At 36.5% G+C, this 19,668-nt stretch overlaps 2 protein-coding genes across 2 annotated transcripts; both read left to right on the top strand.

Annotated features, from left to right (window-relative positions):
- The first annotated feature begins 497 nt into the window (after positions 1-497).
- On the top strand, positions 498-13,976 carry LOC109241093 (xanthine dehydrogenase 1-like). Its single transcript, XM_019407807.1, has 15 exons — positions 498-815; positions 1,743-1,842; positions 2,622-2,730; positions 2,873-4,381; positions 5,257-5,499; positions 5,577-5,891; positions 6,690-6,929; positions 7,554-7,838; positions 7,981-8,202; positions 8,956-9,117; positions 9,600-9,734; positions 11,752-11,988; positions 12,770-12,943; positions 13,536-13,786; positions 13,843-13,976. Exons 1-14 carry the CDS (start codon positions 680-682, stop codon positions 13,776-13,778), a joined length of 4,110 nt encoding a protein of 1,369 aa, XP_019263352.1. The 5' UTR covers positions 498-679; the 3' UTR covers positions 13,779-13,786; positions 13,843-13,976.
- Positions 13,977-14,770: 794 nt separating this feature from the next.
- LOC109241094 (extensin-2-like) lies at positions 14,771-15,993 on the top strand. Its single transcript, XM_019407808.1, has one exon. The coding sequence runs from the start codon at positions 14,820-14,822 to the stop codon at positions 15,768-15,770; it is 951 nt and encodes a 316-aa protein (XP_019263353.1). The 5' UTR covers positions 14,771-14,819; the 3' UTR covers positions 15,771-15,993.
- The last annotated feature ends 3,675 nt before the right edge of the window (positions 15,994-19,668 follow it).

A 19,668-nucleotide genomic window follows, 5' to 3' on the forward strand; every position in this document is an offset into this window, starting at 1 on the left:
GGGTCCCCTTTATATAGGAGGGGAAAACCCTTAATGTATAACGACCTAGTACGGACTTGTACTATTTCGTACAAATCTTATCCTATAATTTATGCCCTGGCCCGCGTGTCCTTGAGAAATTGTACTGCCCTCGAGGCAGATCATGACAGGTCCCCGATTTGCTTCTCGAGGTGCGCTCATCCGGACCCGGCTTGATTATTACTTCGATCTTCCAGAACTCGGACCCGAAGTGTAATCTAACCTTAGAAATCGAGCTCTCCAATTTCTACCGTATACAATCTTTTTGTGATAAGTTATCGTTTTGAACCCATAAAGTTAAAAATATAGCACATTTCTGTTAGAACTTTTTTACCCTCATCACTTGAACTCATGACGTTTGATTAAGAGTAGAAAAATTATACTCATAACTCGAACTCGGGTGCTTGATTTATACCTAAGACTAGAAAAATCATAATCAGTGTTACTTGTAGTATCGTAGCATAATTGGTTAGCTCGTTTCTATCTAGTGGACCAACCGACTATAATTCCAATAAAATCCCATGTATTTTACGTGTAACATATGACCCCTTTTTAAATCTTTTTCAATAATATAAACTATACTTTTTCTCTCCTTTGTCTCCTTCAATCATCAAAGCTAAACAAATTCATTGCTGGAAAAAAAAGATCAAATCTTGGAAAAATGGGTTCATTGATGAATGAGAGCGAAATGGAAAGGATAGGAGATGAGCCAAAGGAAGCAATTTTATATATTAATGGAGTTCGTCGTGTGTTGCCTGATGGGTTAACTCATTTGACTCTTCTTGAGTATCTTAGAGGTCAGTTAGTTTTTTGAGCTTTAAGTTTTCTGTATAGTTTCCATAATTTACTTATTTTTTTTTTGCAATTTTTGATGATTGCAAACAGTTTAGTTTTTTGGGGTTCTCTTTTTTTCTTGTCAGAAACTTAGAAAGAAATGGATAATTCAACTTCATAATCGGATTAGTCAGTAGTAGTTATATAACTCAAAAAGGAAAAAAAGATTGAATCTTGAGCATATTTTGCTGTCTCCTTCTCTCTCTTGCAATTATGATTGAGTTAGTAGCTCTGTGGAGCTGAGGATGTCAAGTTTAAGTGGATGGATTGAAAGGGAAGAAAATCTGAAAATTAATAGTACTTCAGTGTTAATTTATATTATTAATTTTGTTGATTCATTTTTTGTGTGATTGATGATGATTTGGATGTGTTAGTTTTAGTGTACTAGTTTATTTATTGTCATTATTAGCTGTTGAGGTAAATGAAAAAGAAATGAAGTGTATATAAGTTTGTGGCTTGCTGTCTTAGCAATCAAATGTGGTTTGTACTTTCCCTTTAGTAATGCAATCATACCCATATGGTGTTAAAATTTTGGTGAGTCCAGTTTCGAGTTGCTGCAAAGTTGTTGCGTTATGTGGCAATCAAATGTTTTTGTACTTTCCCTTTAGTAATGCAATCATACCAGTGTGGTGTTAAAATTTTGGTGAGTCGAGTTTCGAGTTGCTGCAAAGTTGTAGCGTTATGTGGCTGTTAACTGAGTGATTTTTGCATTATCTTCAGAACTCAGCCTCTATGTTTTGCCCAATTCTTCAAGAATTTGTACTTTATATTTCTGTTCAGATAATTGATCTGGATTTCTATGCGCTCTCTCTCTCTCTCTCTCTCTCTCTCTCTCTCTTAATTTGTTTTGGTGGTTTCTCTGAAGTTGCTCTTTCTCTTTGGCAATACAGAGATAGGCTTGACAGGCACCAAGCTAGGCTGTGGTGAAGGTGGGTGTGGGGCGTGCACTGTGATGGTCTCTTATTTTGATCAGAATTTGAAGAAATGTGTGTGAGTCTCTTTCCATCTCTTTATCTATTGAATGATTTTCTTCTGAACAGTTGCGTGATTACCCTAAGAGCCGAGGAAGTAAATTTTTAGTAGATTTCCTTTTTTCTCAATTGATTTTGTATCCTTCAACAGACGAGTTAAGCTTTCTTGTAAAGCTGGAGAGGTGGAAAGTCATACACTTTAGCATTCTGTATTAGTTCAGGGAGACTAAGCTGTTACAATTTGTGGACCCTTGGCTTCGGCCTCACCTAATACTAGGTTAACCTAGAAGTCAGTGTGAAGGTACATGACAAAATGAATAAAATATTCTTGTTTCTCATGATTCCTATGCAATGCTTTGGCTTGTACTTAAACTCCCCTCCCAAAAGAAAACACACACCGCCAAAAAAGAGAGGCCGCTACTACCAAAACTTGAAATGACCAATTATGTGCAAGATAATATTCTTCATTTTACGATCCATAGAGAATGAGCTTGTTGTAACACTGTTAGTACCTTGGACTGTGATACTATTTCTTAGTGGAAGTTCTCTTGGAGAGTGGAATGCGAGTCTTCAGCGAATATGTTTACTTAGAGAGTAAAGAGAAACTAGTGGAGAATATGGATAGTTAGGAGATTAAAGAGAACATAATGGTGATACTATTACTAGAAATAATCTGGTTAACAGGAAGTCCGCTTGATTTGATTGGCCCCGAGTGCATCCATTCAATTGAGCTAGTATATGACCATAATAAATTTTCCATAAATCATATCCGGTTTCTCAGTTATATTTTCTCTGTAGGCACCATGCGATTAATGCGTGCTTGGCTCCTCTATATTCTGTGGAAGGGATGCATGTCATCACAGTGGAGGGAATCGGGAACCGCAAAGCTGGATTGCATCCAATTCAGGTGTGTAATTGGCTTCACATTTTTGATTTTCATCGCATGGTTTTCCAACATAGTTTGTGAATGCAAATATTATCTTTTTATGGATGATGGATGTATGCGATCTTCTTTTTAACTCCTCTGCTTTGTCCATTACATTCTAAAGGAATCATTGGCTCGCACACATGGCTCACAATGTGGATTCTGCACTCCTGGTTTCGTGATGTCCATGTATGCATTACTACGATCATCTAAAGAACCGCCTTCAGAAGAGCAAATTGAAGAAAGCCTTGCAGGAAATTTGTGTCGATGTACTGGTTATAGGCCAATTATTGATGCATTTCGAATATTCGCAAAAACTAATAATGCTTTATATGCCAACACATCTTTGCAAAGCATTAGTAGTGGTGAGTTTATCTGTCCTTCAACGGGTAAGCCCTGTTCATGTGGGCCAAAGGCTGGAAGTAGTGAAGAAAATATTGAACAAAATTTGAGCAATGACTGTGACTGGCGTCCATTTTCTTACAACGAGACTGATGGAACCACCTACACCAGCAAGGAACTTATTTTTCCTCCCGAACTTCTATTAAGGAAATTGACTTATTTAAGTTTGAGCGGATCAAATGGACTGAAGTGGTATAGGCCCTTAAAACTTCAACATCTGTTGGATTTAAAAGCAAGATATCCAGATGCCAGGTTAGTTGTTGGAAATTCAGAGGTGGGAATTGAAGTCAGGCTTAAAAGAATTCACTATCCTATATTAATATCTGTTGCATATGTTCCTGAACTTAACCATATAAGAATTGAGGATGACGGCTTAGAAATAGGTGCTGCAGTGAAATTGTCACAGCTCGTGGAGGTATTAAAGAAGGTAAAAAACGAGCGTCCTGAGTATGAAACATCATCATGTCGAGCTCTCATTGAGCAGATAAAGTGGTTTGCTGGAACACAAATACGGAACGTTGCATCAGTTGGTGGGAATATCTGCACTGCAAGCCCAATATCAGATTTGAACCCTCTTTGGATGGCAGCAGGAGCAAAGTTTCGAATAATTGACTGCAAAGGAAATGTTAGAACATGTTTGGCTAAGAATTTCTTCCAGGGCTATCGTAAGGTGGATCTCGCAAGTAGTGAAATTTTACTGTCAGTGTCGTTGCCTTGGAATAGGCCATTTGAATTTGTGAAAGAGTTTAAGCAATCTCATAGGAGAGATGATGATATTGCCATTGTCAATGCTGGGATGCATGTCTGCCTTGAAAAGAAAGACCAGAAATGGATTGTTTCAGATGCTTTGATTGTATATGGTGGGGTTGCTCCTCTTTCATTTGCTGCATCGAAAACTAGTGACTTTCTAATCGGGAAAAAATGGAATAAAGAGCTGTTATATGGTGCTTTGAAAATTTTAGGGGATGAAATTGTGCTGAAGGAAGATGCACCTGGCGGGATGGTTGAATTTCGAAAATCATTAACGTTTAGTTTCTTCTTCAAATTTTTCTTGTGGGTTTGTCATCAAATGGATGGACAACCATCGTTTCTTGAGAAAGTTCCAGCTTCACATGTTTCAGCTGTAGATTCATCTCTTCGACCATCCATTAGTTCAATTCAGGATTTTGAGATCAGGAAGCACGGCACTTCTGTGGGTTCCCCTGAGGTTCATATTTCGTCAAGGCTTCAGGTGACAACATTTATAGCTTGAAAATTATACGTAATTTTTTTTTTGTCTATCCGAGTACTATTTAGATTTTGGAGACAATGAATTGAATAAAATTCTAGATTGCGTGTGGACAGATAAGAAGAAAAAAACTGCAAATATTTTAAAGAGTTCTTGATTTCCTAGCATGGCACGAATTCTTACACCATAATAGACATAGTGGCTGGGATGACCTTTGTACTAATGAGATTCCTGACGTCTCTATTATTATGCTTCCGCTACTCTGATGAAGAACAAGCACACATTCATCTCTTATTGGTTCATAACAAAACCGAATTTTGGGTTTTTAGGTCCTTGCTGCTGCTCCTCTCCTGTTTTATGTATTGAGATTGAATCTGTACTAACAGCATAGGGAACATGGTGTCACTTTTGAACTTTTTTTAATAAGATAAATCAGCTTTATTATTCAGAAATTGTGTTTTGGGTAGTGATGTCACGTTTTACTTTTATCCTCTTTATTTGTTTTGTGGCTTGTGTAGGACGTTTTACTTTTTCCTCTTTATTTGTTTTGTGGCTTGTGTAGGAGCATATTTCTAGTGATAAACGACGTTTCCCTTTAAGATTCTTGGATCCCATAAGCAAATGGATTACTGTAACAACATTGGGTCCCTTTATTGCTTCTGCTTTTGCTTTGATATAGCTCTTCCTTCTGTGAAGAAAACTTTTTCTATAATCATGACGTTTATAATGTACGAGCTGGGCCTACACATAGGTGTTGGTATTTTTAATATTGTTTGGCTATTTTGAACTGGCATACTGATGAAATAGTTATCCTTTATCAGATCTGTTTGGCCAAAATTGCCACTCATATTTTGGCTGGATAACTTGACCATTTTCAGGTTTCAGGAGAGGCAGAATATACTGATGATGTGCCAACTCCACCCAATAGTTTGCACGCTGCTCTAGTATTGAGTAAAAAACCTCATGCTCGTATACTTTCAATAGATGATTTGGGAGCCAGGTCCTCTCCTGGATTTGCGGGTATTTTCTTTGCCAAAGATGTACCTAGTAAGAATATGGTTGGACCAGTTATTACTGATGAGGAACTTTTTGCCACGGAGTTTGTCACTTGTGTGGGTCAGGTATGATGTTATGCTCAGAGATTTTCTTTTCACCTTCTTTTGCAAATGTTAAGTGGATGAATACTATTCTTTTGTAGGTTATTGGAGTGGTTGTAGCTGACACACATGAAAATGCAAAACTTGCTGCTAGAAAGGTTCATGTCGAGTATGAAGATCTACCTGCAGTTTTATCAATAGAGGATGCTATACAGGCTAACAGTTATCATCCTAATACGGCAAGGTGTCTGACAAAGGGAGACGTCGAACAGTGTTTCCAATCAGGACAATGTGACAATATTATAGAAGGAGAAGTTAGGGTAGGTGGTCAGGAACATTTTTATTTGGAGCCTCAAGGGACTTTAATATGGACAGTGGATAGTGGCAACGAGGTGCACATGATCTCATCCACCCAGGTACTTCAACTTAATTCTAGTAATTCTCTCTTAGTTCCTCAAATATATCTAGGTTTATAGGACATTTGTTGTGGTGTTGGGCTCTTTATTTTTTCTCCCCCATAACACCTGTACTTTGCTTGTTTAGATGTAAGTGTTAATAATCCTTTCAAAAAAGGTGGTAATAAAGGAAAATGCTAGTTATCGGCCATTGAGTTGACAAAGTTTGTCTCCATAAAGCCTTGATCCTAAGTTAATTTCAGTTAATAAGTTGCTTTAATTTCAGTTAATAAGTTGCTAATATACCCAAAGAGCAATAGTTGTTAATATATGTTTAAAAACCACCAGTGTACCCTGCATGTGTTTGCCATACTTGAAATTCTCAGATGACACATATTTGACCATTATATGCATTTTAACATGCTTATTCTATGACTACTATTACTTTTTGACACAAAGTCAAAAATGTTTCAAAAGCTATCTTTAACTAGAAAAGGCGTAGTTACCCTACTAAAGTTCTTGGTTTTGCTCTACAGACTCTTCCTTTCAGACTCACATGATGTATGAATAATCAACCATAATCATCTAAGTTTGGCATTGTCAGTTTAGATAATATTATCTTTGACTTCGGTTTTTGATAGTTCCTTAAAACTGGTTAAGATTTCTTCCAGCTCATTATTATGCTGTGAGCCAAGTTTGGTTTGCCATGTGGATTAGGTTAAATCCAGCTTAAAAGGCTACACAATGTGATTTACTTGTTAGGGAAGGGCGAATGTCTTTGCTGCAAATTCTGTGACGGAATCATTGTTTATCTTGCAGGCTCCTCAGAAGCACCAGAAGTATGTTTCTCGAGTTCTTGGTCTTCCAATGTCAAAGGTGGTTTGCAGGACTAAAAGGATAGGTGGTGGATTTGGAGGCAAGGAAACAAGGTCTGCTTTCCTTGCTGCTGTAGCTGCTGTTCCATCATATCTGTTGGATCGTCCAGTGAAACTCATTCTGGATAGGGATATAGACATGATGATAAGTGGGCAGCGACATAGCTTTCTTGGGAAGTACAAGGTGAATAGCTTGTGGTCATGTAATACGCAGCTAGATGCATCCTAAGTGGCGTTTTGTGGCACGAAAAAGTTTGTTTAACTCATTCACTTCAGTGGTATTAATTGCTCAAATGTTTGTGTGGAACACATGATTTAAATTTGAATTATTGTGACTAGTATCTGGTGAACAGCTTTTGTTATTTGAGTGTGTCAAACCTTTTGGGATGCGTTAAAGTAGTAAGTTTATCATATATATTGGGATAGACAAATATGTATACTTACCAATTTACTGATAGACATTGTTGGGCTGCATAAACAGATATGACTTAGGATTGCGATGTAAAAAACAACAATTGGAAAAGAAATTGATTACTTACACCAGGTAAGAACTCGTTCAGTTCTTTCCTCACCTGCTGTTTGTTTTTGTTACATGGCCCACTCAGTATAATATTTGACATATATAAATAAGTGGACTATATAAACCTCCTCAAGGGAAGGTGATAGAAAGGGCATGATCTAGTTTTATTTGTTTTCCTAATATGTCTTTGATAGACATTGCTTTACTGTCGTTTTCTATTTTGATTTTTATTAGCATTTTCTTTTGGATTTGTGGAGAAACAATTTTAATGTTCTCTATTATTTTCAGGTTGGCTTTACAAATGATGGGAAAGTACTTGCCTTGGATCTTCGTATCTACAGTAACGCTGGAAATTCATTAGACTTATCACTTGCTGTACTCGAACGTGCTATGTTCCATTCGCACAATGTCTATGAAATACCAAATATGAGGGTTAACGGGAATGTCTGCTTTACTAATTTTCCTAGTAATACAGCTTTTAGAGGATTCGGAGGCCCACAGGGTATGCTAATTGCTGAGAATTGGATAGAGAGGGTTGCCGTGGAAGTTAACAAAAGCCCAGAAGAAATAAGGGTATGCCTTGTTCTTCTGATGATTGTCTTGATATTCTTTCGTCATAAAGGATGCATATCAGCAGCTCCTCTGTTCCATGTTTTCTTTAGTATTGTAGGTTATGATGTATATGAATTGTTTCTCTTTTTCATTTTTCGACCAGGAAATGAATTTTGTTGGTGAAGGATCAGTCTTGCATTATGGTCAAAAAGTTGAAGACTGCACCTTGGGACGTCTCTGGAATGAATTGAAATCTTCTTGTGACTTCATTAATGCTCAAAATGAAGTTGAAAATTTCAATCGCCACAATCGGTGGAGGAAGCGAGGTATCGCCATGGTGCCAACCAAATTTGGAATATCTTTCACTACAAAATTTATGAACCAGGTGAGTTGGTGTCTTTGTTGTACATCCTAGAGTTGCTAACTGGGTCCCTGTTCCATTGACTAGTAAAGCTTTTAATTATTGCCTCTTTTTTTCTGGACTCTGCGTTCACCAAAGGTTTGCTAACCAACTCAAGCGGCTGGATATATTTTTAAGCTGCTTCTTTTAGTACCAATGAGCATGATAATAACCTGTTAACTGACTGCTGTAATTGGTTAGGTTCCACTTTCCTTGTATAGGTTAAACAGAAAATAATTCTATTACTATATTAGAACCAACAGGCCACCGCCTCCTTTCAAGTGATTAAAAACATATAACTCCGACTGACCTTACAAAATTGCTAATTCTACCGCTTGCATTTTGTGATTTTCTTGATAAGAAAATCACAAAATGCACTTTGATTTGCTCATGTAACATTTCATACCCTTAAGTCCCAACTGTTTATTTTCCAACCATTGCACAACTGGATAACTCATACCATTCTCAGTAAGTTCCGATATCCAATAGTTGGCTGCTTAAGTTTTAAATTTGTTTCTGTGCAGAAATTGTTTTGTCTTCCCTAGGTTAGACCCATGGAGATGAAGTGCACCTGAATAAGATGAGTAGTAGATGAGAATAGTTCTACAGGAGATATAGGTTTCGTTTCTTTGTAAAGAGCACTTTGTTGGATGTTGAGTGTTTCATATTTTCGTTTCTATGAAAAAATTAATAATCCCAAAAATCTGTGTTGGTTATTTACTGACTGATTGACTACAGGCGGGTGCTCTTGTTCAAGTTTACACTGATGGAACTGTGTTGGTCACTCATGGGGGTGTGGAGATGGGCCAAGGTTTGCATACAAAAGTTGCCCAGATTGCTGCATCTTCCTTTAATATTCCTCTAAGTGCAGTATTCATTTCAGAGACAAGTACTGACAAGGTATGGTGTGACATGAATATCAATATATCATTGTTTGAAGGTTCTAACTTTTTGTTGGTGAATAAACTGAAAGGACACGTGGAAATAATGTGGCGTAAATGTTTTTTTTTATTTCTAAAGTTAGGCTGCGACGAGGGACAGAGACGAGATGGCAATGAGAGAAAATGAACCTAACCAGAAGCTGAATAACTAATATTAAAAACTTGAAAATGTTCCGCATTATATTCAGTTTCTCTTATGTTGAGCTTTAATACTGCCTTCAATTGCTACCTAAATTTTTTGAAGAATATAGTAACTAATTGGAGAAGGCAAAACTGACCTTCCTCCGCCATGAGGTGGTTTTGTTCCTTGGTTTTGGGGTGGGGGTGAGGGTCTAGCATATCATGTTGTTTAAATCAAATTCCTTGTGTTTCATGTCAATTTTGTTTTGCAGTATATGAAAATTATTAGTGCCTGTCTCATCTGCTTTTTCCCCAATTTAGGTTCCTAACGCTTCACCAACAGCTGCTTCTGCCAGTTCTGACATGTATGGAGCTGCAGTACTGGATGCATGCGAGCAAATAAAAGCACGAATGGAGCCTATTGCATCCAAGTATAACTTTAACTCGTTTGCTGAGGTATCTCTTCTTGTCCTGGCTTTTAAATAATCTTTCTCTATTTTGTATGTGGTTTTATTTCATTCCTTATCTCGTCTTGCCTATCATTTGAAATATGATGATGACTCATACAAGAACAAGGATAGAATATGGCATGAGGAGGAAATAATAAATATGCACTACTGGTAAATTTCGTTCATTTAGTGGCTTAATGGGTACAGTAAGTGATGCACCCTCCGTTTCATTTTATGTGTCTTAGTTTGACTGGGCATAGAGTTTAAGAAAAGTAAAGAAGACTTTTGAATCTTGTGGTCTTAAACTAAAGATGTGTATAATGTACCAAAATACCCTTGATTCTTTTGGTCTTAAATATGCGATATGGAATGTTGGAGTGAAAGAGTTACTTAAAATAGAAAGAGGCATTCTTTAGAAACAGACAGTAAGACACATAAGTTGAAACAGAGGGAGTACTAAATTAAAGAGAACAACATACTAAGCTGTTGTCAAATCAGTTGTGGCTGGTGATCAACCTTATGATATTGTCTGTTTAGTTTCTTTTTCCTCCTCTTCGTTTTCTCCATTTTGCTGGATCTTTGAATGCTTATGAAATACTATTTCTAATCTGACCTCATTTTTCAGATAGGGAGGAGTATATGCATATGTCCTGATACAACTTCCTTTCCCACATTCAAATTAACTTAAAATCATGACCACCAAACAATGGTTTCCTTCTAGTCTTTGACACGAATAGACTGAACTCCTTATGTGCTAGTCACACTTCTTCAGGGTTAAGAACCAATTGTGAATAAGTTGGCATGGCATTTTATCATTTGGAAGAAGATAATTTATCTTTATCACTGTAAAGTATATTAGAGTATTGAAGACCTTAAATTTGTTTTATCTTTTGCTTTTAAGTTTTACCTAACTACTTGAGTTTGAAAAGTCCGAGGAACTGAAGCGTACGACCAGTACATATGCACTTGAATGAAAATAAGGGATGTAAATGCTGTAGTTTAGCCCTGTCAGCCGGTGAGGAGGTATTAAGTTCCAGGCATAATTAGTCGACGCATTTATCCACTATTTCTTCATAGCCTTGTATGGGCTAGTTTTGACCAGGCTTCTGTGGTTATTTCTATATGATCAATAGGGATTTAAGGGCAAGGAAAGAGGCAAATATTTGTGAATAATACAAGCATGCCTATAGCTTTTCCAGGGTCATGGGAGGATGATGTATGCTATAAGGGTTCTTAGGTTGCCGAGGAATCGAAATGTCGAAACAACAAAATTTTGCAGTGGCTGTGTCAGATATCTTAGGTTGGAAGAGAACGAAATGCTATATAATAAGGAGTGCATGGAAGATATGACGTGTGCGTAAAACCAAATAGATGTTGACTGCACAAACTATATTGCTTTCAAGTTCTTAAATATTCCAGCCTCCTGCATTTGAAGTCAAAGGATCTAATTCTTCCACACCTCGTGACAGTTGTACTAGGCATGCAAAATTTGTAAAGGAGACGACAGGAGGCACTTAAAAAAACAGGTGGAGAAGGGATTTGTTCATCTAGGAGGGCAGATTGTATTTAGTATAAGATGCAGTGAATATGGCAGCTGGTGGAGGACTTAGCGACATGGTTATGTAACAAGAGAGAGTGGTAGAAGGATCTTTTTAGGTGAAATGCTGCTAAGCTGTGAACTTTAGAAACAATATATTGATGAATCATGACATTCCTAACATGAGATTATAGAAAGGCTGGATTAATGAGTGACCTTTTCAGAACTTGACCTTTAAAGAAAGAGCTTTTTCACTTTAATCACCTGCTTTATTCCTTGGCTCACTAACAAGGCTGATGTTTTAGCTTTGGTAATTCAGTACATAGTGATCAACACAATATACTTTATTTATCTGTCTTAAATTTTATTTCTGCCTCAAAACTGGACTCTGAGATATTGTACTTTGTCTTTTTCTACTGATTTTGATGATGATGATAAAGGACATTGACCATTAATCAACATGTCTTGTTCTTTGGTTTACTATCAGCTTGTCAGTGCATGTTACATGGAGAGAATAGACCTTTCTGCTCATGGGTTCTACATTACACCTGATATTGGCTTTGACTGGAAATCTGGAAAAGGCACTGCATTTAGGTACTTCACCTATGGTGCTGCATTTGCCGAAGTTGAAATTGACACATTGACAGGCGATTTCCATACTAGGAGAGCAGACATTATCCTAGACCTTGGATTCTCTCTCAATCCAGCAATTGATGTTGGACAGGTCATTATTGCTCTCACCGTACTGTTTACGTGTAAATTCTGAATTTTTCATTGCTTAACTAGCCCGCTTATTGACATAATTTTATTTTTATGAATTTAAAAGTAGACTATTGATTAGTAATGCTGAAGTAATTGATGATTGACGGTCTGCAAGTTGTTGCTTTTGCCAGATCTATCTATGTGCAGGGGCGGATTTAGGGGGGCGGAATGAGGTTCACCTGAACCCTCTTTGCCGGAAAATTACACTGTATATATAAGGCAAAATTCATTTTGTGTCTCTATATATCATATTTTGAATCCCCTTGACACAACCCAAACACATAACTCAATGGTCAAAGGGGGTTCAAAACCTTTTTGAGGTTGCTGGTTCTATTCCCACTGGTCACAGTCTCTTTTAATTTTTTAACTTTTTTCTTTTTGAACACCCTTTGAAATCCTGCCTCCGCCACTGTCTTTGTGTACATAATATTTCCGTTTCATTGTTTTGAATGGTAAGCAAGAAGGAAGAACATAATTGAGATTTCTAAAGCATACCTCCCTTTCCTGGAATTGAGAAGTTTCCCATTTGTTTGTACTGCACTCAGTTGGGAACTTCTCAGATCTTTTTGTTTCCTTTTCCTAATGTTCAGATATTTACAAAGATGACCTGCATATATTCTGTCTAGCGCCATTAGTTACCAGTTGTAGACTTCCAGCTAATTGTCCACCTCACTGGATCTTGTATCTTCCAATTTGAAATGGCGCCTGCTAATGTTTGTGCATACTCCTTATACTTTATGCAGATTGAAGGAGCGTTTGTACAGGGTCTTGGATGGGTAGCATTGGAAGAACTGAAATGGGGCGATAAAGCGCACAAGTGGATTCCACCTGGCTGCTTATTCACTTGCGGACCTGGAAATTACAAGCTTCCATCTTTGAACGATGTGCCTTTCAAATTTAATGTCTCTCTTCTGAAAGTAAGTTCCACCACCATCTCTTTCTTGACATTAGGTGTCTAGATTTTCTTATTCATTGGCTAAAAACTTCTATATCATTTCCTTATTTGTTACTCCCTTAGTTCCAATTTATGTGAACCTGTTTGACTGGATACGGAGTTCAAGAAAAACTGAAGACTTTTGGAATTTTTGGTCCTAAACAAGTCAAAAAGGGGCTCAGAGTATTTGTGTGGTTATAAAAGCTTTTCATTAAGCGTAGAATTGTAAGTTTAAGCTAAATTGTTACCAAATTTAGAAAGGGGTCATTCTTTTTGGAACGGACCAAAAAGAAAATAGGTTCACATAAATTAGAACATAGGGAGTACTTTTTTTTCCGTTGTGTTCCACAAAACTTGGTTAAGCATAATACATCATCGGTGAGCTGATATTCACTGTTTCTTGAACTTGCTTAAAATTTAGGTAGATTGTTATTGGTACTAGCTGCTGTTTATTTTTCTTGAATATTTGTCGTGTTTTCACACAATACTCTCTATTTTATTTGGAAGTCGATATGCTTTTGCACATGAAATCTTGACTTTGCAGTTAACAATTTTCTGTTGACATTTGTTAACAGGATGCCCCAAACACAAAGGCTATCCATTCATCTAAAGCAGTAGGGGAACCGCCTTTCTTTCTTGGCTCAGCTGTCTTATTCGCAATCAAGAACGCCATCAAATCTGCAAGGGCGGAAGCTGGTTACAGTGACTGGTTCCCTCTTGATAATCCAGCCACTCCAGAGCGTATTCGAATGGCTTGCACTGATGAATTTACGAAGTTATTAGTGGAGTCTGATTTTCGGCCAAAGCTAAGTGTTTGATGGTTGAACTATACTTCCAAGAGGAGTCTGATTTTCGGCCAAAGCTAAGTGTTTGATGGTTGAACTATACTTCCAAGGTGAAAGGCTTGGAGCTTCTTGTATGCCTTCTGTACATTTTCCTGTAACATATTATGTAACACTATGGTAACTTGTTAAATTAGAATGTAATTTTGATATATAAGTGGCTTCATTCAAATTCTTGTGCGGCGCGAATCTGAATTTATCGGTCCAATGAATTTCGAATATTGGATAGTTAAAATAAAAAAAAGAAGTTCAGATCAATCATTAGAAGCTGTCCCATGCCATCCAACCTAAGTCTTGAAGAAAACAACATAAGAAGAGGGCAAAGCCTATAAGCCTCCTGGAGATAATTGTCAATGCAAATAATCTGGACACAACAAAACAGCTTTTAACACCCCATACTTTAGACAGAGTCCCACATTGGCAAAACACAAGAGGGATGTTGGGTATATAAGTTGACAAATCTTAGACCCTAGTGACACGTTTTAATCCGATGAGGACCTAAGCCCAGAGCGGCTGTCACATATGGTATTAGAGCCACTCTTCGACTCGGTTAGGCCCTCAGTGTTGAGTCTAGGCAACTTTTGCTTAACTAATTCGAAACCTAGACAAATTTAATAAGATATTTGCATAGAGCATGAATATTAATGAAGTGTTTTTCTGAACTTTTAAAGCCGTCCTTGGAAGTTCTTCATAGATATGTAAACAACAAAGAATCAAATTAAAATGTTTATATGGTCATGACATATTCAATAAATTAAATTTATAGTTGGTCCTTTTCTCTTTTCATGCCGAATGCACATTTGGCTAGCTCCATTTGCCCTTTGCATATATGGCAATTGACTTGGTCTCACTTTAACCATATTCACTATTGATGAACAAGTCTACCAACTAGGGGCTGTAAGCTTCATTGTTCACTAAAATATTGTACCAAAACTTGATGAGAAGACTATATAAAGGGACATTCTCCATCTTTATGCTCATCAAATTCAACTCATTCTCTTCATACCTCTTAGAAATATGGCTTCTCTTTGGCCAAATGTTATATGGTTTATGGCAATACTTTTCATATCCAAGAATGTAGAAGCAAGTCATAAACCCTATGACTATTCATGGAGAAAATATTATAGTTACAAGTCATCCCCAAAGTCAGCACCAGCATCTGCACCTTCTAACTCTAATCAGTCACCACGTCAACCATCTCCATCACTACAACCACCAAACCAGAACTATTATACTTCGCCACCATCACCTTCAGAATGGTTCTCTCCTCAGCCTTCCGCAGTTCCTTCACCTACTTACAATGACAAGAATACTTCAAGTTCACCAACCATATCGCCATCTCGATACAAGTATAGTTCCCCGCCCTCACCTTTAGGGAGGGCTCCATCCCCGTATCATTATTCATGGGCATCATCTCCTCAATCATCGCCTGTACTTGCGCCTTCTTACCCTAACCAGTCCCCACCATCGCCTTCAGAATGGTTCTCTCCTCAACCTTCCTCAACACCGTCGCCTTCTTACTATGACAAGACTCAAAGTCCACCGACTCCATCACCATTTCCAAATTACTATTATAAATCGCCACCTCCTCCATATGTTTACAACTCTCCACCACCGCCATCACCATCCCCGCCTCTTCCTTATTACTATAAATCTGCTCCCCCACCGTCACCTTCTCCACCTCCTCCTTATTACTATAAATCTCCTCCCCCGCCGTCACCTTCTCCACCTCCTCCATACGTTTACAAATCGCCACCTCCACCGTCCCCTTCTCCACCTCCTCCTTATTACTATAAATCTCCTCCCCCACCATCACCTTCTCCACCTCCTCCATACGTTTACAAATCGCCACCTCCACCGTCCCCTTCCCCACCTCCTCCATATTATTACGTGTCACCACCCCCACCATCCCCTTCGCCTCCACCCGTTTACTATTACAACTACCCACCACCACCTCCATCTTACTAAAATTTTCACATTATTCTCTGTTCCAAAAACATAGCAGTATACTATTGCCAATTACCTCCGTTTGAAGTGTTATTCTATCTACTTTTCATGACAGCTTTCTTTTATTTGTCCAACAGATCATCTATCATTTGCATGTACTTCTTTTGATTCTTATTTATTTCAATATACGTATCGGCCTCCTCTTACTAATTTTGTTGGTATGAGATAAAAAGTTGTTCTGAAATGATGATCTTGTAGTTCTTCTAATATCTGCGTTTGCACAATCACAGCAGTAATAAACAAAATAATGGGCTGACATAAAATAATAAAATAAATTCAAGAAACCTAACTAAATGAAAATTTATTTTAGCTGTCACATTATATTTGTCTGGCTACAAAAACTTGTTATTTGTTATAAAACAATAAAAGAAGAAGAAGAGTATTGCACAGAAAAGTAGAGGGAGAGAATTCTTATTGATTTGGGATGAATTACAATAGAATAGAACCCTCTATTTATAGGGAGAGGGTGACTTAGCCACCAAGTAATAAACCCTAGAATCTCTCTAAATATAGATATTCACCATAATAAAATTCTATTTATAACACCCCCCCCCCCCCTTGAATGTCTATTCAACGGATAATGTGCCTCGTTAAAACCTTAACTAAAATAAAACCCAGTCGGAGAAAAACTCTAGAGAAGAAAAAAGAGTACACATATCTACAATACGCCTTTTGGTTGCCTCGTTAAAAACCTTGCAAGGAAAACCCAGTGGGACAAAACCTTGTAAGGGGAAAAGAGTACAACGCGTATTAACTCCCCCCTCATGAGAGCATCATTTCACATCCTTAAGCATTTGCATTCCAATCTTGTGCACCATCTTCAAAAGATCTTTGGTAGATATTTGATAAACAAATCAGCCATATTAACTTGAATGAATATATTGCACCTTGAAATCATCATTCTTGATAGAGATGAATTGTCTTCATATGATCTTGTTGGAATCGTCAGTTCAATATCTTCATATAGAGGTGAAAACTCTTGCTATCATATTATCATGCTTATAGCTATAGCAAGATACATATGTGCACAAATTGCATTCTATATGCTTTAAGCAATTTAAATCCTTCAAGGATTTTTAAGTCATATAAGCCATATAATAGACTTTAGATGCATATCAAGTTTTCATCTCATGCTAGACATATAAGATATCGAAAACTGATTGCACATACCATTGACTTTATACTTTCAAGTGTTTGAACTACATGTTCAAAACTACATGTGTTTCATATGAAACCAATTCTATTCGAATTGTTTCTTCAGACTTAAGATCCTCATATATATATATTTAGCGCTATCATAGATGTCGTCGACAAACATTTTATATCAGTTTTAATATTTTTTCATAAAGACATAACATAGAGATCTCTTCATTCATATTTTCAGGTACCTGAATCTCTCTTGAGATTTTATGAAGTGTTATGTCATGTGATCTTCTAGATCACTTGCCTCCTTTATTATGATCATTTTGATCATTTGCTCATCTTCTTTATCAAGAAGTTTATTTGAAACCGATTTGTCTATATGCTTTAAGCGTACTATAGAATTTGTCCTTCTAGGACTTATTCTAATAGGAGCATTTGCAATGAGAATATAGTTACTTTCTTTGGGTCAGCAAATGCGTCTGACATGCTTTGCAATATATTGCAAATGAATTATCCTTTTATGAACTTCAAGTTCATATTATTTTATTCGGGGATATAGATGTATAAATGATAATTCATTCCATGTAACTTTTTCTCAACTGTTGTATCTTGTCTCCCCCTCATGTTAGAAAAACTAACTTGTTTTCCTCAACTTTGAGAACTCATCTTTGTGCGTTATGGTATTAATCAAAATATACCCCGCACATCAATAATAATAAGATGAAATTATTTGGTTCCTGACCCTGAACCACTTGTGAGGGGAGAAAATAATATAATTTGGTATATAACGTATACCCAATTGATATAGATAACTTTGTTCTCATAAGCAATTATTTAGCTATTAAGTGGAGGCACTCAATAAATCATTTTGCTAAACCAATTGTGATGTAAACCAACTTATCAAGATGAACTATCTTGAATAAAAAAATCTGAAAATTATGCTCTAAATCAAATTATTGAGCAAGTTACCTCGCAAACACCATGTTGCGGGTTAATAATAATCGCACATGTAACCATCTCATAGATGCATTTATGTGGTATACATGGCAGGTGAACGGGCCCATATTCACCTTTGATATTTCCAGCATTCATGGGACTCAATCCCAATTTTAGTTGGTCCATTAATTAATGAGAACAAGCAAAATAAGAGGATTCGTAAAGAACTTTCTAGTTCTTTAATATTTACCCACGTGAATTCTCTTTTATTTTTGCAGATCATACTTAAATTAACATGGCTAAACCAATTATGCCAACTGCATAAATTATCGATATTGATAAAGTTCGAATTTACACCATGACGTGTGCAATTATTAATAAACTCCAAGTTTATTTTGATGTGGGTTTTTATATCAATAAACATCCACTTTATTGTGGTATTCTTTTATTTGTGTAGTACAAAATGGAGAATAAAGCGGGTAACTTTTCACATACATATTACCCCCAAGTTGTAGTAATAGAAGATATTAAATCTTTCCTTTATTTATAGTCTCAATATAATCAACCGCTTTCGCGTATACTTTGGAAACTGAATAAGTTTCTTTGAGACTTACTACAACAATTTTATTTCTCCAAAATAGTAATAATTGGCTCTTCCAGAGCTCTCAATTAATTTGGTACTACCACATATTCATCAACATCAATATGGTGAATATCTCTTTTAAAGAAAAAGTCATACCATTATGGTTATGGTCAAAGTTATATGCAAGATCTGTTTCTTGCATTACCGTGTACATGACCAATGACCATTTACGCTATAATAATGACATTATTTTCTTATATCATCTCAAACCTTCTTCTAGAGGTGAGTGTGGTATATTCACTACCACTAGCACATTCATATTCTTCCAAAAATGAATATGTATTAATAAATCACATGTTGTCACATTCACATCATGAATGGACCATAATCATTTATATGTGCTTTAAAAAATCTCATGTCGAATCGACGACAAATATTACTTTCACAAAGTGAAGGATTATTTTGAGAATCCTTGTTATTCCCATTATCACAATAATGACGATTATAATTTCGTCTATTGCCACGTCCACATCCATTGATACCTTCACGGTAATAATTTTGTCTTCTTTCAGACTTATCACATATTGCTATCACATTCTCTTAAGGGAATGAGAATGGAGCAAATTTAATGGGACTGGTTTTCACTTCTTGTGCTCACGATCATACATGACTTTGATCATGGCAAGACATAGAAATTTTACCACTTCGGGTAGTTATAATTTCTTACAAACTCCTTTAGAGTTATAATCAAACTTTGTTGTCTTTGCTTGTATATAAAATCAAATTATAGAATTTCAAGAGTTTAAAAGAGAAAAATAAAGTAAAATACTTACCTTAAATCCAGAATTTAATCATGAAGGAAGTTCATGGAATAATTGACAATCATTATGCTCAATCCCAAAACTTCTACTCAATTGGTTAGAGTCTCGTGCTGATAACGTGTTATAAAACAATAAAAGAAGAAGAAGAGTATTGCACAGAAATGTAGAGGGAGAGAATTCTTATTGATTTGGGATGAATTACAATAGAATAGAACCCTCTATTTATAGGGAGAGGGTGACTTAGCCACCAAGTAATAAACCCTAGAATCTCTCTAAATATAGACATTCACCATAAATAAAATTCTATTTATAACATTATTAAGGATAAATAAGAAATTGAAATTGAATTGCTTCTAAATTTAGAAAAATATTATTC

The sequence above is a fragment of the Nicotiana attenuata genome, unplaced genomic scaffold, assembly GCF_001879085.1.
Source record: "Nicotiana attenuata strain UT unplaced genomic scaffold, NIATTr2, whole genome shotgun sequence".
NCBI lineage: Eukaryota > Viridiplantae > Streptophyta > Magnoliopsida > Solanales > Solanaceae > Nicotiana > Nicotiana attenuata.